This window comes from Nomascus leucogenys, chromosome 20, assembly GCF_006542625.1.
Source record: "Nomascus leucogenys isolate Asia chromosome 20, Asia_NLE_v1, whole genome shotgun sequence".
Lineage (NCBI taxonomy): Eukaryota > Metazoa > Chordata > Mammalia > Primates > Hylobatidae > Nomascus > Nomascus leucogenys.
The window spans coordinates 33,014,960-33,039,185 of NC_044400.1; the positions used below are offsets into that span (position 1 = coordinate 33,014,960).

Genomic DNA, 24,226 nt, shown 5'->3' on the forward strand with positions numbered 1-24,226 from the left:
TATTGTTAACCAAGTTCATACTCTGCTTAGATTTCCTCAGTTTTTCCCTAATATCCTTTTTCTGGATCTAGGATCCTAACCAGGATCCCACACCATACTTAGTCATCATGTCCCCTCAGGCTCCTCTTAGGTGGGATACTTTCTCAAATTTTCCTTGTTTTTGATGACCATGACATTTCTGAGGAGTACTGGGGTCAGGTTTTTGTAGAATGCCCCTCAATTAGGATTTGTCTCATGTTCTCATAACGGGGGTTGTAAGTTTTTTGGAGGAAGACCACAGGTAAACTGCCATTCTCATCATATGATATTAAAGGCACATACTGTCAACATCATTGTTGATGCTGACCTTGATCACCTGGCTTGAGATAGTGTTTGTCAGGTTCTCCACTGTAAAGTCATTCTCCCCTACCCTTTCCGTACTTTGGAAGAAATTCGCCACGCACAGCCCACAATTAAGGAGTAAGGAGTTATGCTCCAGGCTGAGTAGCTAATAAATTATCTGGAGTTACGCTGCAGAAGAGATTTGTCTCCCCTCTCCCACATATTTAGTAAATCATTCATTTACATCACTATGAACATAGATATTTGTTTTATACACTGGGTTATAATCCAGTACTACTTTATTCGCCTGCAATTTATCAGTTTCAGCCACTGGAATTCTTTCCACTGGCTCTGTGTCTGTTTGCCATACCCCCATCATTGTATCCTTGCTTTTGTTTTGGAGCACTTTCTTGCTTTCTGGCATTTGAAGATGCTCCAGGCTCATCTTGTATATTTCCTGCACCAGTCCTAGAATCAGCCATTTCTCAAGGAGGCCTGGTTCCTTTTAGTGGAGAATGGTATTAAAAAAAACAAGATATCGGCCAGGTGCAGTGGCACACACCTGTAATCCTGGCACTTTGGGAGGCAAAGGCGGGTGGATCGCTAGAGCTCAGGAATTCAAGGCCAGCCTAAGCAACATGGTGAAACACCATCTCTACAAAAAATACAAAAAAATTAGCTGGGCATAGTAGCATGTGCCTGCAGTCCCAGCTACTTGGGGGCTGAGGCTGGAGGATCGCTTAAGCCCAGAGGGCTGAGGTTGCAGTGAACTGAGATCATGCCACTGCACTCCCGCCTGGGTGATAAAGTGAGACCCTGTCTCAAAAAAAGAAAAACAAAAAACCAAGCTATGGGCACTAGGCTCACTTGTTTTTTATTCTCTATTTTCACTCTTATCATTTTAAAAACTCTGTATTTTTTCTGGGATTATAAATCTAGTTTCTGTCTTTTATAAATCATTTCTCTTCTCATTTTTTCCCACATAACCCTCATTACTTTGGACCTTCTCATTTTTAACTTTTTCTTTACCTATTCTTAAATAAGCCATTTATTTTATTATCTAATTTTAAAATTTTACTTCAATTCTTATTTTTAACTCTTCCATAACCTTAACCATATTTTATATTACAAACAGATTCATTTTCTTGGTTTCTCTTACCCTTTTCTTAAAAAATGGTCTCTAAGAAGGAGACTGAATAGTGGAGAAAAGCTACCTTACAGACTGGAGAGGATAAACAGACCCCACCCCTGTCACGGGGCTTCTGTACCTGTCTTTCTGTTCTCCCAGCAAATTCCCCAGTCTAGTCAATGATGGTTCCCTAAAGCCTCTCTCCAGAGGAGAGTCCAGGATCCATTCTTTGCACACCTTAAGCATAAACATGCCATGACATTAGTGATCTTCTAAAAGAGCACTGTCTAACATTTCCTACCATCCAGTACTTTAAGAAGGAATGTCAAAAAAGCCACCGTCTCTAGAATACTTAACCAGTGGAAGGACAACAAAGCCCATGTTTTACTGGCTACAAGCAGGGCTCTGATAGGGGAAGGAACAGTCCAAGGCAGGTCATAGACAGGGGAAAGCTGTCTCTGGGGCGGAATCACCAATGTTGAACCAATGCTTATCCACAAGAAGGGCTGAGGAGAAAACGGGTAGCCAGGCTCCAACAGAAGTTTCTAAAAACTTACTTTGGAGGTGTTAAAAATAAGTTATTAAGGAGACTTTTCAGACATACACAAAGGTACAGCAGCATGCGCAGCCATCACCCAGCCTCAACATCCATCTGGACAATCCTGCCCCAGCCATACTGCCAACCACTCCCCCTCCCCTCTCTAGGATTTGAAGCATATTCAAGATGTCATGATCAACAAATGGTTCAGTACATATCTTTCAAAGATAAGGACTCTTATCACACCCAAGAGGATGAACAATAACTTCTTAATATTATCAAATATATAGTCAGTGTTCAATTTGTTACATTAAAAAAAACTAGAATCCAAATGAAGTCCATACATTGGGAGTCACTGATAAATCTTCTAAGTCTTTCCTAAAGTTCCCTCCAATCTCCTTTTCTTTTTTCTTTGCAACTTATGAAGAAACTAAGTTGTTTCCCTATAGCTTTCTCATGGTCTAGATTTTGCTGACTGCATCCCGAAAAATCATTTTAACACACTCATCTGTCCTACATGTATATTACATAATTCTGTAACCGAATTTGGAGGCGTGATCAGATTCAGGTTCAATTTCTGGGGGACTGAGGAACAAAACTAGATAGAAGATGCTGTATTCTAGACAGTCTCTATTTAAGTGATATCAGCAGCTATTAATGTTTAATGCAATATCTGTTCATTATTCTTTCTTCGCTTGTTAGCCAAAATACTTCTATGAAGATAAGTTTCCTTTCATCCATTATTTGGTCTTCAGTGGTCTAGTTTGTAAAACAAACAGAACAAAAACAAAGGCAGAAGAGAGCAACTAGTTTTTGAAATAGTGAGTTGGTTCCCCAGCAATATAATCAATTCATTTTCATCCTAGGTTTCATTATGACTTCATGGGTCTAAATTGAAAACCAATCAACTATCTTCCTTTTCTCTTACGATTTAAAAGTTGCTCATGGAAATTTGAGAAATACAGAGAAAGTATATAGGAGCTTGGCAACATAGCAATACCCTATCTCTACCAAAAAAAAAAAAAATTTAATTAACTGGGCACGGTGGTGTGTGCCTGTAGTCTCAGCTACTCGGGAGGCTGAGGTGAAAGGACTGCTTGAGCTCAAGAGGTTGAAGCTTCAGTGAGCCATGACAGCACCACTGCACTCTAGCCTGGGTGACAGAGGGAGACCCTGACTCAAAATAAAAAAACAAACAAAGGCCAGGCACGGTGGCTCACACCTGTAATCCCAGCACTTTGGGAGGCCGAGGCAGGTGGATCACCTGAGGTTGCGAGTCGAGACCAGCCTGACCAACGTGGAGAAACCCCGTCTCTACTAAAAATACAAAATTAGCTGGGTGTGATGGCACATGCTGGTAATCCCAGCTCCTAGGGAGGCTGAGGCAGGAGAATCACTTGAACCCAGGGTGGGGGTGGAGGTTGTGGTGAGCCGAGATCTCCCCATTGCACTCCAGCCCTGGGCAACAAGAGTGAAACTCCGTCTTAAAAAAAAAAATAAAAACGACCATCACTCATCCTGCCACTTGATGATAACCACCATCAATCATATGGAAATTTTCCTTCTAGGTCATACTTGAATTATACAAACTTAAGACCATATTGCACATCCAATTTTATATTTTATTCTCTTATCAATATATTTGCCCTATTCTTTAAAATCAGCTTACTTCCAACCTCCTCTTTTGACCAGGATGGCTCATCACTTCTGGCAAAGTTTGAAGAAGATCCACTCAGCGGGTAGCTCCCTCAGTTCCTTTGCCTTGCCTCATTATGAGGGCTAACGAGAAGCTGGCTTGAATGGACAGTATTCCTAACTGAATAACTTCTCTATGAGGTTCTTCAAGCTATCAGGTTTCGTACTTAACAACTGAGGTCTGCCTAAGATGCATAGATCATGAGCAATGTCCCCATCTTTTCAGACTTACTCTAAGTCCTATTCTAGTATATGTGATCCGGCTTTGGCATTCTGCATTCTACTCCATCACCAGGAACTGGTTAGGAATGTTCTTGTTGGTCTGAATATGGCCATAATTAGGGTGTGCCACACCTCAAAGGGGAAGTGAAAGCCTGAGAACTCATAAGAGTCCCCAGCAAGACCAATGAGTAATATCTTTATACACGCAAACACAAACGTGTACACATACATATTTACAGTAACACATTGCTTAATGATGGGGATGCATTCTGAAAAATGCATTGTTAGGCAATTTTGTCATTATGCAAACATCATAGAGTGTATTTACACAAACCTAAATGGTATAGCCTACTACACACCTAGTCTATATAGTACCGCCACTGTTGTAAATGTGGTCCATAATGATGTGGAAACATCATTATGTGGCACACGACTGTTTACTTATTAACAGATGGGGTCTCGCTACAGTACCCAGGCTGGACTTGAACTCCTGGGTTCAAGCAATCCTCCTGCCTCAGCCTCCCAGGTAGCTGGGACTACAGTCATTCACCATCATGCTGCTATTCATTATTTTTATTGATTGATTTATAAAATGATGTCTAAATTTGGGGCCACAACCTACCTTTACAGGACCAAACCTCCAGGTATGTTTTGTAGTATAGATTTTGAAGCATTCTTAAATTGCACCTATCCCCACCACTTGCTTTTGTGTGACTTTATGCATTTACCTACATCCTTTATCCCTGCAAACAGTTGAGTTTTTGAGTTTTAAAGTCAGTTTGACATAGTTGGAGTTCATCAAAGCTCAGTTTGGGGCTCTTTTCTTCGCTTCTCTTCATTCTTTCCCTAGGTAGTGACATCCATTCCTCCAAGTTTAAATTTGATCTCCAGATAAAGTATGTCATCAGAGCTAACTTTTAAGTGCTTTTTAGGTATCAGGCACTATTTTAAGCATATTGCATGCATTAACTCAGTTACTCCTTACAAGAATCCTATGAGCTGGATACTATTATCTCCATCATTTAAGAATGAGGAACTAAGAGACTGAGTAACTTGTCCAAGGCCACACAGTGTAGATAAAGCCCAAATGTGAATCAGGCCATCTGGCAGCAGGGATCCTACTCTTAGCCAATCTATCCTAATATCTATGCAATATGTATGAAAACATGATCTCACTTGTATGGTCTCTTAAACTTTACTGATTCTGCAAGCCCCCACAGTAGAGCTACCCATTTGTGGAGACAGGACTGGTGTGATAGAACACTGACAGAGTCCACAAGAAAGCAAGAGAACTGTTTCCCTGTAGTATTTCAGACATAGATGAATTAATGTTAAATGTCTTATCCACATCACTTGTTTCATTCACATTCACAAAGAACTGTGTACTTAAAATAGAAAATACCTCATTACTTACCTTTGATATCTCTATGGACAATCATATTACTGTGCAAATAATGGACACCCTCCAGAATCTGACGGGTGTATTTCCTAGTCACATTCTCAGTAAGAGCGCCATATGCTTTTAATTGGTCCTTAATTGAACCCTAGGAGAAAAGAAAATAACAATAAAAACTACTGTATATGGTTTGAAATGAAAACTGCTATTAAATCTTTATCGGTAAAGAGGGCAGGAATTCTCATCTCACTCATCTAAGCATGTCCTACTTGAATTTTATTTATTTTGTTCTTATTCTGTTTTTAAAGTATTTTATTGACATCTGCTGATTTTCTCAGGAAAAGGAATGGGTATAACTAGAAAGAACACAGAGATTTTAAAGTTTTTTCTTTATATACTCAACACTCAAGTTTGAAACATGAGAACATACACAAAAGGAGAACAGACTTTCTCAAGTGTTTTTTAGGGCAGGATAAGGTGCCATCTCTGAGAAAGCTGAATCAGTCTGAAGTGAGGAATAGGTATTTGAATTTTGAAGACTTCTCTAGTGATTCCAATGCACAAGTTTGATTAATAATCCCTTCAAAAGACAGAAATAAAATGCTTCTTGAGGGACAAATCTCTTTTTTGACAGGAAAATACATCCAAATGTTTCTGCTTTTCCTTGAATTTTAGTAAACGGTGTACTCTGTCATATGAAAGTAAATCCTTGGATTTTACAGATTGAACCATTTGTCCTTTCCACTGTTTATGAGCCATCCTTGGAGGGAGAGCATTTTGCAATTCTGTGGACCCAAACTTGCAAACACACATACGGAAAGCAGCAAGTGTGCCCAGTCAACTACTCACACCTACAGTTCAGCGTGGCTTGTTCAGTCCACTGTGTCTCTACTTGTAGTATTATACAGAATAGGCCAGGCACAGTGGCTCACGCCTGTAATCCCAGCACTTTGGGAGGCTGAGGAAGGCAGATCATCTGAGGTCAGGAGTTCAAGACCAGCCTGGCCAACAGGGTGAAACCCCATCTCTACTAAAAATACAAAAATTAGCCAGGCATCAGCTGGGTGTGGTGGCTCATGCTTGTAATCCCATCACTTTGGGAAGCTGAGGCGGGCAGATCGCCTGAGGTCAGGAGTTTGAGACCAGCCTAGCCAACATGGTGAAACCCCGTCTCTACTAAAAATAGAAAAAATTAGCTGGGCGTGGTGGCAGGTGCCTGTAACCCAGCTACTCAGGAGGCTGAGGCAGGAGAATTGATTTAATTCGGGAGGCGGGGGTTGCAGTAAGCCGAGATTGCACTCCAGTCTAGGCACTCCAGTCTAGGCAACAAAGCAAGACTCCTTCTCAAAAAAAAAAATTATAGCCAGGAGCAATGGCTCATGCCTGCAATCCCAGCACACTGGGAGGCCGAGGCAAGCGGATCGCCTGAGGTCAGGAGTTTGAGACCAGCCTGGCCAACATGGTGAAACCCTGTCTGTATTAAAAATACAAAAATTAGATGGGTGTGTTGGCGTGCGCCTGTAATCCCAGCTACACAGGAGGTTGAGGCAGGAGAATTGCTTGAACCCTGGAGATGGAGGTTGCAGTGAGCTGAGATCGTGCCATTGCCCAGCCTGGGCAACAAGAGCGAAACTCCATCTCAAAAATAAATAAAAATTATGGAAATGCATGTATTTTTAAATGAGTAAACATATTAATCACCACCTTGAAAATCATTAATAGCAGATGTACTCTATATAATGACAGATGTCACGAATCACATTTTATAACTCCTAATGAAACTACAGACTCTAGTGATGACTATCAATCAGTGCTAAAAACATTAGGTGGATGGCTGAAAAGGAACAGGCTATTCCTATGTGCCACTACTATACCTCATATTACTTTCTGGTGTGCAGGAAAAAACAAAACTTTACAATGTAGGAATCAATATGTCAATCACCCTCATCTAATGGTAGGTCTTTGCATTGCTGCAGTGGAATAACCAGAAATTGGCTCCTGATAGGATGCAACATAAAGTACACAGCTTCATCTATGATGTATCAGATAAAAAAGGTTGAATGTGAATCTAATTTAGACCCTAGATCTAACTTGGAGTTTATAGTAAAAAAGGGATAAAGAAACAAATTAAAATCCACATGCTCATTTCGGCAGCACATATACTAAAATTAGAACGATACAGAGAAGATTAGCATGGGCCCCTGCGCAAGGATGACATGCAAATTTGTGAAGCATTCCATATAACTAAAATTATAAAAAATTTAAAACAAAAAAACAAAATCCGCAAGAATGCAACTAGAGAAATCCATGAGACTTTTTTTTTTTTTTTTTTGCAAATTCTTCCAGATCCTGAGAGTGAAGACTCTTAACAGACTATCCTCCTCTCTTTGTCAAATCTCTATCATGTACAAACTGACTGCTCTAGATAGTAATCCTAGCACTTTGGGAGGCCAAGGCAGAAGAATCACTTGGACTCAGGAGTTTGAAACCAGCCTAGGTAACAGAGTGAGACCCTGTCTCTGTTTCTTTTTAAGAATTACAAAAATTGTTTAAGGAGAGATAATTAAGGGGCATAACAATTAAATGTATGTACAGACTGGAACTTGGTGTGAATTTATCAGCTATAAAGGGCATTTTGGGCATTTAAGGAAATCTGAAGATGGACTGCTAAGATGTCTGTAACCTACTTTAGAATATTTTATCATTAATGAGTTAAAAAATACAAAGACAGATGAAGAGGATAGAAAATACTACTCAGCTCTAATTTAAAACTCTTCCAAAATGTCCTTAACTAGGGTTAACATTTTATAATCTACATTTTTGTTGTTTTTCTTTCATTAACTAAAATTTTAAATAGAATGTGTATTTTCAAAAAGATGTACTAACTTACCCCTGGCATATATTCCATAAATATGGAAAGTGTTTTTTCCTGGGGATCCCTCAAACAGCCATAATACTGAACAATTCGCTCATGTAGCAAGTTTTTCAGCAACTGAATTTCACACTCAAGTGCATTTACTTCCTGAAAGAGAGAATTCATTGTTAAGTCTTCAACAATGTCAGTAAAAGCAAAAAAATCTAACTTCATGGACCATCAAGGTGATTTCATTCTGAAAATTTTAGTTCCCAAGTAATAAACATCTGAAAGTCTCTAACCAATAACTTTTTAAACAGTCCTTGATGATATGCTAAAGCAACACTGAATCAGATTAGGATTATAACTGAAGTACTAAAAAAGAAAAATCCGTATTAAAGAGCAGACAAACATATCTAATCTGTTTTACAAATAACTTATACTAAAGAAAACTGCATTTTCTTATGCTTCTTATTTAGAATGGAAGGGGCTTAATGTTAAAAAATAATAATAAAGTTTCTTATAATGTGACAAAGTAATTTGTGCAGTGATTTTTACCTTGCTGGTCTCAGGACTATCGGGATCAAATTGAACTTGCTTAACAGCCAATTCTCTTCCTGTATCAACATCATAACAGAGGTAGACCCTTCCAAAGGCTCCTTGGCCAAGCAGTTTGCCCAATCTCCAGTTGGTCGGAGCTCGAGGTGCTGAAAAAGAACACTTTCTTAAAGTGAAATATCAAACAGCACACAAATAAATGGTTAATAACTAAATGAGCATACTGCATTAGTGACATCCTTCATTGAATGTACTTGGATATAAGGAAAAATTATGATTATCCAAATTCACATAGTTATCATCTCTCAAAATTTTCTCTTTCGTCAATTTTCTACAAATCCTAAACCAAAAAGAGATTCATATCCCGAGACTCATTTTTTTCTGAACTTGTTTTCCTAATTACACATGTGATAGCATCTTTCTTTCACTCAATCTAAGATGCCAAAGACTGTAAGATGCACCATTTCTAATTTTCACTGCAGTAATATTTGTACTTAGTTTTTCAGCCTCCACCTACAACGTAGAAAGCTGGAAAGAGTATCACTCCCATCCAAACAAGAGAAATCTGGGTTATCTACAAAATTTAACTTTTGTTGAACACATATCAAAAAACTAAGATTGCAGGGCAACCAACTAACCTGAAATCTAAGGAAAAGGTGGTACCTCCAAGGAGAGACAGAACAGAAGCACTGGCTCACTTGTGGCAAAGCACAGAGAAAGACCCACACAAGCAAGGAAGAATTCACCTCCATTTTAAACAAATGTGGGCTGGCATGAGAGTACTGAACCCTTGGGAGATCTAGACACAGGTGAGCTCACACCTGCTCTAAGTCTTTTCTGTGGACCTCTACCATGCACTCACAGGAGCAGGAGACACCAGGGAAAGCCTCCCTTGGTGGTCAAGACCTGGAGAAGGGGAATGGCCCACTGTTGTGGGAAATGCAGAAAGCCCTTCCAAACCCTTCTCCCCTAAGAAACAAGAGCCCTCAGCTGCTGGAGAAAGCAGCAAACCCTGTCACCCCTGTGTTACAGTTAAAAGACCCACTGAGGCTAGGGGAATGCAAAAGAAAAAAAAAAAAAACACCCTACCCCTGAGAGAGGCTGGAAACCTTCTGTGACCCTGATCATTAGAGCACTCCTACTCCTGGAAGATGGGCAAGCCCATCTCTGAGAACTGAGGAGATAAAGCCTGCCTAAGACTGAAGCTGGGTAGGACAACACAGAACACTCTATTCTGCTTCCCCTATCCCAGGCTGGCAAGTAGCAGCAATCCACTACTGACAGCACAATAAGGCCAGAGAGATCCTCCCTGAAAAGTAGGCACAAAAGAAAGGCCAACGCTGGGCACAGTGGCTCACACCTGTAATCCTAGCACTTTGGGAGGCCGAGGCAGGCAGATCACCTGAGGTCAGGCGTTTAAGACCAGCTTGGCCAATGTGGTGAAGAAACCCCATCTCTACTAAAAATACAAAAAAAAAAGAAAAAAGAAAAATAGCCAGGTGTGGTGGCAGATGCCTGCAATCCCAGCTACTTGGGAGGCTGATGCGGGAGAATCGCTTGAACCCAGGAAGGGGAGGTTGCAGTGAGCTGAGATCGCGTCACTGTACTCCAACCTGGGCAACAAGAATGAAACTCCATCTCAAAAAAAAAAAGAAGAAGCTGATGGAGCAGGACCATTGAGAAAATCCCTTTAGGAAACCAGCACAAGGTAATTAGAAGAATTTAAAGTCAGTGGTGCACAGAGACCATGACAACAACAAAATCCAAACCCAGCTCAACTCCTAACTAGACTGATTGACTCAGCTCCTCACAGTAACGGCCTAGCAGAAGAAGAGCTGTGCCTATTTCCAGGCATACATTCTATTTACCTCCTCCCTTATCCTATACATGATATCTGGCAATCAATGTAAAATGATAAGACACAAAAAAGCAACCCTTCCAAAAAAAATCAAAAGAGAAAGCAATTAATACAACCAGACTCAGGAGGTTCAGATGGGAAATTTAAAATAACTATGACTAACATGTTAAAGGTTCTAATGGAAAAGGTAGACAACATGCATGAATAGATGGTGAACAGAGCAATGGAAACTACAGGAATGAGTCCCATGAAAATGCATGAAATAAAAAACAATGACAGAAATTAAGAATTCCTTCAACAGGATCATAAATAGATGCAACAAGGCTGAGGAAAGAATCAGTGAACCTGAAAATAGATCAGTGGTGAGGGAGAGAGGGAGAGGGAGGGGGAGAGAGAGAGAAAGAGAGAACAGAGGTATGAGACAGTATAAAATAGTCTAGTGTATAGGTAATAGGAATCCCAAAAGAAAAAGGAAGAATGAGACAGAAAAAATACTTGGAGAGGTAACAACTGAGAACTTTTCACAGACAAACTATAAACATAATAAACTGAAAGAACACCAGCTGGGAACCCTACACAAATATACCTAGACACATCATATTCACACCGTAGAAAATCAAAGACAAAATCTTGAAAGCAGCTGGGACAGCTGCAGGGGAAGAAAGCATATTACATATGGAGGAACAAAGATAAGAATTATAGCAGATTTCTCTTCAGGCAGTATATAAGCCAGAAGACAATGGGACAATAGCTTTAAAGTGCTAGAAAGGCCAGGTGCAGTGGCTCACACCTGTAATCCCAGCACTTTGGGAGGTTGAGGCAGGTGGATCAGCTTAAGCCCAAGAGTTCAAGACCAGCCTGGGCAACACAGCAAAACCCTGTCTCTACAAAAAAATACAAAAATTATCTGGGCATGGTGGTGCATGCCTGTAGTGCCAGATACTTGGGAGTTTGAAGTGGGAGGATTGCTTGAGCCCAGGAGGCAGAAGTTGCAATGAGTTGAGATTACACCACGACCTGAGTGACAGAGTGAGATCCTGTTTCAAAAACGAAGTAGACTTTTTTCAAACAAACAAAAGCAGAATGAACTCATTACCAGCACGCCTATATTACAAGAAAGGTTAAAATGCAGTTTTTCAGGCAGAAGGAATTTGACACCCAATAGATCTTGGATCTGTCTTTATATAGATTTTGGATATATACAAAGATCTATAAAAATGAATAGACTGAAGGTATATATAAAAGACATTTTTCTCTTATTTTTAATCACTTCAAAAGATAGCTGTCTAAAGCAAATATAACAGCAATATAGCATGGGGTCAATATGGATATAAAAGTAAACTATGACACACTAGCACACAAAAAGAGGAATTCAGAGTATGCAAATAGTGCTGCCATAAACATCTTTGAACATGAATCTTTGTATGCACTGCTTACATAGTAAGGTCTGAATGCTTTGCAATCCAGCCTGAGTTACCACTATAGGCCTATTCCCACTATTTCAAGTAAAATACTCCCACATCAACCAAAAATTGAACTATTCCCCATTTTTAGACGATGTTATGGCCTCTTGCACATTATCTCCTCAGCTGGTGATTTCTACTCACATTTAAATGCTATACAATAATTATTTCTCCATATATCATCTATCCCATTTGATTGTGTCTTGGAGATTATGTTGGAAATCTCAGTGGTAGGCATTCAACAAGGATATGTGGAATGAATGGATAAAGAATGACTAGCTAGTAATAATTTTCCTAATACAAGTGAAGAACAGAATTATCTAAAGTAATTAGCAGTGATACCATGCTTATACCTGACATTCCAACCACCTTTAGAAACACCATTATTACCTTTTTTGAGTATTTCATCTGACCCCAAAAACTCACTTAGTATTTATTCCTTTTAATACTATAAAATTCTACAAAGGTTCTGCTCTACATTTCACTATGCCAAGTTCTATTACTTACAACGGCTGGGTGGGCTGATGTCCATTACGGTCAAAGTAGGATTGTCTATGTCACTTCCCCTTCTTCTTATTCGACTATCATCATACTCTGGGGTAAAGATACTGCTTCCACTACTAGTGCTTAAGGAGTGATCAGTAGGACTGAAACTCACAGGAGACCGTAAGCTGGTCCCCTGGGTCCTTCTAGCTCTTGGAAAAGTTTTACGACCTACAAAATGAAGAGAGAATGACCTTATACCTTTTATTAATATGTTATACTTTTAAAGTATTGAAAATTTGCAATGTAGAGAATAGAAATTTGTCCTGTGACTAGGCTAAGAAACTGAAATAGCAATGATTGGGTGGGAAAAAATAAACAGGATCTGAATACAAATTCAAATAATCTCTTATGATAAAACATGTATGAGTGTGCACACACACATACACACACAAATCATAAAAAGGAACCTCCTCATCACTTCTGGATAAAAAGGAGAAAAAAAATTTACTCTCATTTCCAATAATGATTTTAAAATCTAAAACAAAGATGCAAAAGTTGATAGGTAGTAATTTTCTTCTTTTCTTTTTGAGATGGAGTTTCACTCTTGTTGCCCAGGCTGGAGTGCAGTGGTACAATCTCGGCTCACTGCAAGTTCTGCCTCCAGGGTTCAAGCGATTCTCCTGTCTCAACCTCCCAAGTAGCTGGGATTACAGGCGCCCGCCACCATGCCCAGCTAATTTTTTGTATTTTTAGTAGAGACTGGGTTTCATCACGTTGGCCAGGCTGGTCTCGTACTCCTGACCTCAGGTGATCCACCCGCCTCAGCCTCCCAAAGTGCTGGGATTACAGGCATGAGCCACTGCACCTGGCCAGTAATTTTTTTTCTTAAAGGGATGATATAAGTATCAATCTCATCTTCAAGGAGTAATTTTCTAATATCATTTAAAAATTACTCCTGGCCGGGCGCGGTGGCTCACGCTTGTAATCCCAGCACTTTGGGAGGCCGAGGCGGGCGGATCACGAGGTCAGGAGATCGAGACCACGGTGAAACCCTGTCTCTACTAAAAATACAAAAAAAAATTAGCCGGGCGTAGTGGCGGGCGCCTGTAGTCCCAGCTACTCGGAGAGGCTGAGGCAGGAGAATGGCGTGAACCCGGGAGGCGGAGCTTGCAGTGAGCCGAGATCGCGCCACTGCACTCCAGCCTGGGCGACAGAGCGAGACTCCGTCTCAAAAAAAAAAAAAAAAAAAAAAAAAAAATTACTCCTTTTGGATGGGTGCAGTGGCTCATGCCTGTAATCCCGGCACTTTGGGAGGCCAAGGCAGGCAGATCACTTGAGCCCAGGAATTCGAGACCAGCCTGGGCAACATGGCAAAACCCCATCTCTACTAAAAATACAAAAATTAGGCCGGGCACGGTGGCTCACGCCTGTAATCCTAATACTTTGGGAGGCCGAGGCAAGTGGATCACTGGAGATCACGAGTTTTGAGACGAGCCTGGCCAACATGGCAAAACCCTGTCTCTACTAAAAATACAAAAATTAGCCAGGTGTGGTGGCGGGCACCTGTAATCCCAGCTACTTGGGAGGCTGAGGCAGGAGAATCCCTTCAACCCAGGGGGCAGAGGCTGCAGTGAGCTCAGATCATGCCACTGCACTCTGGCCTGGGAGAAAGAGCAAGACTCCATCTCAAAAAAAAAAATTAGCCAGGCATGGTGGCGTGCACCTATAATCACAGCTACTAGGGAGGCTGAGGCAGGAGAATCGCTTGAACCCAGGAGGTGGAGGGTGCAGTGAGCAGAGACCATGCCACTGCACTCCAGCCTGGGTGACAGAGTGAGACTCTGTCTCGGGAAAAAAAAAAAAAAAGAAAGAAAGAAAATTACTCCTTTTTAGCCAAGTGCAGTGGCTCACACCTGTAATCCCAGCACTTTGGGAGGCTGAGGCAGGAGGACTGCTTGAGCCCAAGACTTCAAGACCAGCCTGGGCAACATGGTGGGACACTGTCTCTACAAAAAAAATTTTTTAATTAGCTGGGTGTGATGGCAAATGCCTGTAATGGCACACACCTGAACTCAGGAAGCCGAGGCAGGAAGATCACTTGAGCCCAGGAATTTGAAGTTACAGTGAGCTAAGATCATGTCACAGCACTCCCGCCTGGGCAACAAAACCTTGTCTCTTAAAACAAAAAATTATTACTTTTCTTTTAAGGGATAGCCAAGTCTTGTAAGTTGACATAAAGCCAAAATGCCCATTATACTTTTGTTATAACACAATTCCTCATATTTTTCTAATAGTATTATACAAATATGAGGTTTTAAACAATTTTTGTATTTATTTTTGTTGTTGAGATTTTTAACTATTCTTGTGGTCTAATTGCTAGAAACTTACCATCATTATACTCTTGATGATGATATGAAACATGATACCTTCTTGGATATGTTCCTCCTTTTCCAAATTTCTCAAAGATAGGGTTATCATAGTCTGTTAAGACATATAATATGGTTATCTTTTATTTCAAAAAACAGTTAAATATTTCTAATGATGAAAAACACATTTATAAATTTTTATTTGACTTTTCAAAAATCTCCCCTCTCCCTCCCAGCCAAAATATTATCCAATGACATAAACATTTAAACATTTAGAATTTATAAAGTCTAACCTGAAAATTCCTGATGATTATCCGGGTAGCTCTGTGCCCTAGGCATTCGTGATTTGGGATAGCTCTCTCTATAAAGAAAAAATGTTACATTAAGTTTACAGAAAGAACGTAAGACATTAAAAAAAAATCTTTAAGCAGTATCTATCTATCTGTGCCTCTCTGCATGTGTTTGTGTAAAGGAGCTCACTTTGAAAGGTTAGCATAACTAAAAAGAAAAACTAGACTTACCTGGTACATGTAGGCAAAGAGCACGGCTTTTAAAATTAACCTTACAGTACAGTGGAAGAATGACGTATTTTGGAATCATAGGTGTTTCTAAGCACTGTGTTTCAATCCAAGCTCTGCCACTTAACTATGTAACCTTGGCAAATCACCCTTCTGCATCAACAAAAAAGATAATTTCCAACTAATCAAGTGTATATAAGTAAGGTGTCCAGGATGGTGTTTTGCAAATGGCAAGTACTCAAATATATAGCTTTTTCGTTACTACTTCCCTGAATTTCTTAAATGTCTACCTTAAGGTAGACATTGACACAGAAATTTCATATACATGGATAAAAGAAACTTAAATGTGCATTCCCACACAGTATTAGTTATTTTTTCAGAATTTGCTTTCATAAAGCGCAATTCCAGAGGATTACCAAGAATACTGTCCTATTGAGACCAGGAGGGGGAGCACTTGCAACAAAAAAATTCACATTTTGCAACTTCATCCTGCTCATATGCCTGAACAGCTTTTTCACAAAAGTACTTAAATTTTTGCCTACATGTACCAATGTGGCATAGTGGGCTACAATTATCAAGAATTTAAATTATTTCTAATTTGGTGCCAGAATGAACATAATCCTGAACAGGTGAAATAACTCAGGAAATTTACAAAACCAAACATTAACGTAAAAGTTGATAGCACTTTTCACAAACACAGTTTTAAAAGTAAATGTACATAAATTCTAAATTTGATTTGCCTTCAAACACACAATTTTGACAAGCAGGAATACTCAAACTATTATAATCAGATTTCATTTTAACTAACAAAGATACTGAGTCCCATGAGGTAAAGGGATTTATCCACACTGTGCAAAAATTCATCTGCCATCATCATACACAAGTCCCAATTCTATTCCTCTGAATGTAGCACAAAAAAGTTACTGATAATTCAACATGCTATCTGTATGAATATTTACCCATATCTATTAAAAAAGAAAAACTACAATAAGCTGAGCATGGTGGGTCATATGTGTAATCCCAGCGCTTTAGGAGGCCAAGGCAGGAGGTTCGCTTGAGCCCAGGAGTTCGAGATCAGCCTGGGTAACAAAGTGAGACCCCCATCTCTACAAACGATACAAACAAATTAGCCAGATGTGGTATTAATAGCAAATGCCTTTGGTCCTAGCTCCTCGGGAGTCGGAGGTGGGAGGACTGATTGAGCCCAGGAGGTCAAGGCTGCAGTAAGCCACATTCATGCCACTGCGCTCCAGCCTGGTTGACAGCAAAACTCTGTCTCAAATAAACCCTCCAAAAACTACGATAAACATTACCCATCCAAAGGACTATCAAGTGATGGACAACTTCCTGAGCCAGAATTTTCAGGGCTGCTTAAAGATAATGGATCCAGCATCTAGGAAAAAAAAGGAGTTCCACCATGATTCAATTTGATATAACCAAAAGTTGCTTATTTAAAAAAACCTGCCTTAATTAGACATACTTCATGTAACATAAAATTCACCCATTTAAAGTATACAAGTCAAGGCTTTTAGAATACTGAGAGTTGTGCAACCCTCACTCACAATTTTAGAACAATTCCATACTCAATAGTGGTCACTCTTCAGAGTTACTCATTTTCAAATGTCCCTTGTAAGCAAGCCACGACTTCAAAATTTCCTAAGAGAAAAATATTCTTTCTCTATAGACTATTGACTAAGTAATTAAAAGCTACAATATTTCACACTATTTTGCTTACTGAAAACTGAACAATGGCCCCACCCAAACTGAGACTAATGATACTATGACTATTATATTATTAGAAAATGTAAACTACTATAATAGTGTGAACATATAATGCAATGCAATGTTAAGGGAATAACAGCAACTCCATGAAAACATTTTAATACTATAAAATTGAAGTATTTTTTAAATGTTTCAGAAAGTTCACAAACCTCAGTTTCACAAAGGTAAATATTTGTAGTTTCTTTTTTTTTTTTTTTTTTTTTTTTGAGATGGAGTCTCACTCTTTCACCCAGGCCGGAGTGCAGTGGTGCAATCTCAGCTCACTGCAAGCTCCACCTCCTGGGTTCACACCATTCTCCTGCCTTGGCCACCCGAGTAGCTGGGACTACAGGCGCCTGCCACCACGCCCAGCTAATTTTTTTGTATTTTTAGTAGAGACAGGGTTTCACTGTGTTAGCCAGGATGGTCTCGATCTCCTGACCTTGTGATCCGCCTGCCTCGGCCTCCCAAAGTGCTGGGATTACAGGCGTGAGCCACCACGCCCGGCATATTTGTAGTTTCATTCTGTCTTTCAAATGTTTGAAAAAAAAATCTGGCTGTTAATCCCAGGATTACAAAGCAAATGCATTATCATTCATTCACTCTCATTCATTCACTTATTGAGCCATATAAAACCAGCTATATTCCAGCTTTCTTTATACAGGCACATGTAAATTAATGGGCATTTTCCTATATTTTTTCTATTTTTTTCAGTTAAGAAGATATGCAATTAGAGAAGAGATAATACACACACACACCCAGTTACCTGCCAAATCACACTGACCCTGACAACATCTCTTTAAATTAAATTTTAAAAATCAAACTTTTGCTTACTTGGTCCATGCTCTCTGGAATGAACTCTCCTTCACTGTTGATACTAGTGAATGACCCATTCCGGGCAACCTGGTGTAATTCATCTGGAATGTATCCTGGGGGAGGAGAACTTCTATCTCTACTAGTAGGACCTCAAGGAAGAAAAATAATGTAATTTATAATTATAGGCAAGGGAATTAAGTTTTGTTTTAAATAGGCTACATTTCTGAATTATATCCAATAATAATTTCAGCAAAAGAAAATACAGTTTTTATTAAAACTTATCAGAACATTCATTTGTAAATCTTCAAATGGTTTTATAACCTTTGTAAATTACTACCCTATCATAATTATTAACCTCACCATAATATTCATTTATACTTACTAGGTGGTATGGTATTCTGAATGCTGATGGGATGATAATACAATATAGATTTCTGGCATTAAGACAGTTTATTTAAGTAATCACATTTCTTATGAGACAATAACCCACTTTATTTTACTTGGTTCTGTGGAAATGATGCTATATTTATTAGTACAGTGTCTCACCTTTCCTCATAGTTTTTTGAAATTAAACTATGTGAGCATTTAAGTTCTGGTCCAATTTAAAGCAAAAAAGGTATTAGCCTTATGTAAAGGAGTCATTGTGAGTATATGCATTTGTTAGTGAGACAGGGAGGAAAAAGAGAACAAAATTAGTACCAAGACATGTGCATAAAAGAGAGTACTGTCTACACTTGTCTGTAAAATGATTAGGAGCTCAATTTGAGTCACGATTGATTTAGGCTTCATAACAACTGTAGCCACAATAATATTGGTCCCTAATATTTTTATTCCTTCCATATACCCGTGCTTACAAAAGAAGATCAATATAGTCAATTACTAAAAGGAGATAGGACAAAAAAAAAAAAAGCTATGAAAATTTTGTCTCCTTATTTGACAACCCATTTTTCACAGTAATGTGTATGCCAACACACTCTTGGTTGAGACCTGTTTATCAGCATACACTCCTAACCTAAAGGAGTTTTTCCTCTATCACCCTTTTATAAAAACAATTAAAGAGAATAACTGCCAACATATAAGAAAAATAGATAATGGTCATATCTAGCAAAGCCATTCCAAGTTTAAAGCAGTGCCAATAAAAGACCACTAATTCTATACTTTACGATTTCCAATTTCTTCTTATGCTGGCACTGACATCAAACAAGAATATTTATTAGAATAAGACTGAGGTATTCAGTGTAATTTTAATTCAAAATATATTTAAAATGTCAATTTAACTAGTACATTTAGCTTGTTTTGTCTAATGCAACTAAAGTGAATTAGAGCTGGGCACTGTGGCTCACGCCTGTAATCCCAGCACTCTGGGAGGCCAAGGTGGGTGGATCACATGAGGTCAGGAGTTCGAGACCAATCTGGCCTACATGCTGAAACCCCATCTCTACTAAAAATATAAAAATTAGCCAGGCATGGTGGCGGGCGCTTGTTATCTCAGTTATTCGGGAGGCTGAGACAGGAGAATCACTTGAACCCAGGAGGCAGCAGTTACAGTTAGCCGAGATCGCGCCACTGTACTCCAGCCTGGGTGACGGAGTGAGACACTGTCTCAAAAAATGAAATAAAATAAAGTGAATTAGCAATTTTTTAAAAAATGACAAGTACTGTAATGTGATAAGAAATGGGGATAAAGAAAGAAATGTACAATGAACATCTGAGCTTTGTACAATGTACAAAATGTACAAATGTACATTTCTGCATTCCTGAAACCCAAAGTAGGACTTATTTAAGACAGACACTTAGAAGAGAATGGTCATAAAATAGCTTCTTCTGGGGACCAAAAGAGAACATGAATAATGTCTATTTTTTCGGTGGTTCACATGCCAATTCAATTTTTTCTTTGATTATCAACAATCCTCTTCTGTTACCAATCTTTTTTAGATTCCCAACCACATTTCTTTTTCTTCCTCTGTAACTTTTCTCTTTTAAATCCGCCCCTCGTACATGTTTTCATGCCATCTTTAATGGCCATACTCACTGCCCTCTCTGAAAGAACATTTACACCAGCGGTTTTTGGAAACAATGTAATGCTTTTATCAAATAAAAATGTAGATTATCAATGTTTTATACAAATTGAAGAACAGACAGAACGGGGAGTTGAGAGTACCTGTGTCCAACTCATGTTGCACGAATAAAGCCTCCTTAAAAAACAGCATGCAAGATCTTTATTTCTTTATATCATAATCTTAATTATAACAATTAATGGCAAATGAAAATGAATACTAATAAAGTAATAATAAAGCATAATATAAAAATTCTTAGTATCTTTATTTTGACAGCATTCTTGGCAATCACTAAAACCCTAGAGAAAGGCTTGTGAATTTACAGTCTATTAATTTTAATATATTATAATTACTTCCTTTAATTTTTTCCTCCATTCTATTTGTACAATGAAAACCTCTTTTTTTTTTTTTGAGATGGAGTCTCGCTTTGTCGCCAGGCTCTCGGAGTGCAGTGGCACACTCTCAGCTCACTGCAACCTCCGCCTCCCGGGTTCAAGCAATCCTCTTGCCTCAGCCTCCTGAGTAGCTGGGACTACAGGCATGCACCACCACGCCCAGCTAATTTTTGTAATTTTAGTACAGATGGGGTTTCACCATGTTGGCTAGGATGGTCTCGATCTCTTGACCTTGTGATCTGCCCGCCTTGGCCTCCCAAAGTGCTGGGATTACAGGCATGAGCTACCACGCCCAGCCTAAAAACCTCTTTAAAGTTTTATTTGAATTTGTTAACATTAAAATACTCTGAGTATATAAACAAAGAATTTAAATTGGAGATTACTAATCCTGTAAACTTGAATTTCCAAGGGACATCAAATATTAGAGTGTATTTAAATTAAATTAAAGGAAGTAGAGAAATAGAGTATTATTTATCAGGAATATGTTTAGGTGCCACATTACATTAAAGGATGGAGAAGAAATTGAGAAATCATTCATTTCATAATTCAGACACCAGTTTCTTACCTATTATAGAAAGCCGTTTTTTCCTCTCTGCTCCAAATACTGTATTATCCAAATCTTCTAGTGATGGCAATGGTTCTAAATTAGTAGCCTACAAAGGAAAAAAGACAGTTAATGCTATTCTTCCTCCTTGGGGCTTTAAACAGAATCCTCTCCCCTACCAAGTACAAACCATTTTATACTGTTTGTGAGCCTTAATCAAATCCTCTACTCTTTGAAATTTTAATTCTAACATAATTCTAAGTTGTCAGTTTCTATTAGCTTCGTATGTACAACATATTATACTTATTTATAACTATGACTGTGGTTTTTGAGGAGCAAGGATATTAAAGTATAGTAATTAAAGGATGTAAGTTTACATTTAATAATAATGAAAATATTGCAATGATTATAGAATATGTTTCATATGTTAACTTTTACAAGCCTAAGTCCTATAATTCTTACTGAAAAAAATATCCCAAATCATACCTGTGTACTTCCATTTATTACAAGTAATATCTTGAGGCTCTTCATATGAATACTACGATCCAGCAGTTCCACAGCTTTGTCCAAGTCATCTTGAGTAGTTAATGGAATTACCAACTAAAAACAAACATAAAGAATCATGCAGCTATCTCACCAGGTCAAGTTCTTCCATGAGCATCTCCACTACTAAGGAATTACAAATGTCAAAATACCTTGCTCTTTGATTTGTTACTATGATCAAAGTCTGAATGTGTATGTGTAGATTGTTTTGCCCTCCTCATTCTACCGCCACTAAAATCTTAGAATGAACATGTATGTTTTTAAATTTTTCTTTATTAATCATTACATTCTTCTAGAAAATAACATTTAAAGATTAATTTTCTAGGATATTTCCATAATATTGCTAAATTTAAGTTATAGTATGTTCGCCCCTAAAAAGCATGAAGGAGTACAAAGACCATGTGAAATAAAGGTACTACTTCTCTTCTGTATAGATGAAACTCAGTTCTTTTTTCAATAGTAACCACAAATTTGCACTCTCAGCTGGTGTGCTCTTCAACATACCAACATCCTGAGCACCTGCTATGGAGGACAGCTGCCATGGAGGGGTACCGGTAGTAACATATCTGCAATCTACAGCCCACCTAGAGTTCTTCTCTCTGAGCCTGGTGACCTGACCACTATACCCTAAAACAAATAAGCTAATGAGTTAACTATTCCATAGTAAACCCTGAATGTGGAATCTGCTTTCATTAGTCCTCTCATGCAGCAGATGTTACAGAGGACAAAAGCACCTAAGAGGTCTATGAGAAAAAGTGTAATTCATACAATTTAAGAAAATAAAAATATGTTCTTTTTTTAAAAAAAAAAGTCAATTTAGTAACTTAAGAAGACTCTGTCAGTAACTTCAAAGTATATTCCATTTCATTGAAGGAGGAACAGAATAAAAACAAGCAAACATATTCTGAACTAGTTAACCTGCTCTACTCAGCACAATATATGAGCCATTCAAATGCAAGGCTGAATTAATTTGGGGTCTCCACAGTATAAATTATTTGAAGACAAGGACCCCCTATACCAGCAATGAGCAAAGAGCAGACAACCCGGTAAATGCTGTTTAATAAATCTCACAGTGGTAAAAGCTCAATCTGAACCCAAACCCACTAGCTGGTATGGTGTGTGTTCATTCTGCAGACTTCTTTGTGAAAAAAGTCCTTGGGGTTTTTGATTTTTTGTTTTGAAATGGAGTCTCACTGTCATTCAGGCTGGAGTACAGTGGCAATCTCAGCTCACTGCAACCTGCCTCCTGGGTTCAAGTGATTCTACTGCCTCAGCCTCCCCAGTAGCTGGGTTTACAGGCATGCACCATCACGCGTGGCTAACTTTTGTATTTTTAGCCAAGACAGGGTTTCACCATGTTGGCCAGGCTGGTCTCAAACTCCTGACCTCAAATTATCTGCCCGCCTGGGCCTTCCAAAGTGCTGGGATTACAGGCGTGAGCCACCGTGCCCAGCCAAAAAAGTCCTTGTTATAAGAAAGGCTGCCAAACACGAATATAAAGAAGGATTTATATGAATTCCATCAGACAATCTGCTTGCACCTACTTACTCTGTTCTTAAAATATATTCCCAATTTCTGTTTGTAGCTAATTTTGTATTACTGTAAGTGACCGACTAACTGGGCTCTTTTCGCTCTATGAGAATTTTCTTCTAATAAAATACAATTATAAACTGTTTGGTATCATAGAACAAGCCTGATCTACTGATCTACTTAAACACATTTCTGTTTCCCACCAATTATGAAACATATTGGTATATCTTGCTTCTATCTTCAATAGTCTGTTACTTTTCAAGCACTGGAAAACATTTTAAAGCAATGATAATGACTGTTCCGCCGATTTTTCATTTGAGGGGAAAATCTGAATACTTACTTTTACTATTCATTTATAACTGGATTGTTTACTTCTCCAAGATACTGCTACTTTTGGGGGAAAACAACACTAAGTCGACAGAAAAAAATATGAACATAAATGATTCTGCTCTTCTTCAGTTTGCTGCTGTAAAATGTGAACATCCTGGAGGAGTGCCTGGTGCAGCAGCTTAGGCACTGCCTACAGACCTAATGTGATCCTGCCTGTGTTCTAAGGTTACCTATTACAAACTGTAAAATGAGGACTAAGAGTCATGAACAAGTCCCAGGTTATCTACATTACACTAAATAAATCAGATAATGTTTTCTTGCTTGGTGAATTCATTTCAGTCTCATTCATGAAATCTATCACCCTCTGGCTTATTTTTGATAAATCAGTTGTTTGTTGATATAAATCCTTTCTAGAAAGGAAACTTAAAATTGAGTTCGAGAACCATTAAATAGAACTGAAATCTGAAAGAACTGAATTATCTTCCTGAATTTACATAGTGAAGTATGAAGACAGCCATTAAAAGGTTCTCTAGACCGGACGCAGTGGCTCATGCCTGTGATCTCAGCACTTTGGGAGGCTGAGGTATGTGGGTCGCTTGAGCCCAGGAGTTCAAGACCAGCCTGGGCAACATGGTGAAACCACATCTCTATAAAAAATACAAAAATTAACAAGGTATGGTAGTGCATGCCTGCAGTCCCAGCTACTTAGGAGGCTGACGGGGGGGGGGGGATTAATTGAGCCAGGGAGGTCAAGGCTGCAGTGAGCCATGACTGTGCCTCTGTACTACAGCCTGGGTGACAGTGGGAGATGCTGTTTCAAAAAAAAAAAAAAAAAAAAAAAAAAAA

At 38.8% G+C, this 24,226-nt stretch overlaps 1 protein-coding gene and 1 non-coding gene across 2 annotated transcripts in view; one reads left to right on the forward strand and one right to left on the reverse strand.

Moving 5' to 3' along the window:
* The window catches only part of MAP3K2 (mitogen-activated protein kinase kinase kinase 2), a 93,440-nt gene that overhangs the window by 10,786 nt on the left and 58,428 nt on the right, over positions 1 to 24,226 (reverse strand). The window contains exons 6-15 of the mRNA XM_030800872.1: positions 21,464 to 21,577; positions 20,999 to 21,086; positions 18,000 to 18,130; positions 16,718 to 16,797; positions 15,180 to 15,247; positions 14,909 to 15,001; positions 12,542 to 12,748; positions 8,714 to 8,862; positions 8,192 to 8,323; positions 5,320 to 5,449 (exon numbers count right to left, since the gene is read on the reverse strand). Coding sequence (XP_030656732.1) covers positions 5,320 to 5,449; positions 8,192 to 8,323; positions 8,714 to 8,862; positions 12,542 to 12,748; positions 14,909 to 15,001; positions 15,180 to 15,247; positions 16,718 to 16,797; positions 18,000 to 18,130; positions 20,999 to 21,086; positions 21,464 to 21,577 — 1,192 coding nt within the window. The remainder of the gene's footprint in view (positions 1 to 5,319; positions 5,450 to 8,191; positions 8,324 to 8,713; positions 8,863 to 12,541; positions 12,749 to 14,908; positions 15,002 to 15,179; positions 15,248 to 16,717; positions 16,798 to 17,999; positions 18,131 to 20,998; positions 21,087 to 21,463; positions 21,578 to 24,226) is intronic.
* Positions 7,440 to 7,547, forward strand: LOC115831989. Its single transcript, XR_004027465.1, has one exon. It is a non-coding gene; the product is annotated as a U6 spliceosomal RNA (small nuclear RNA).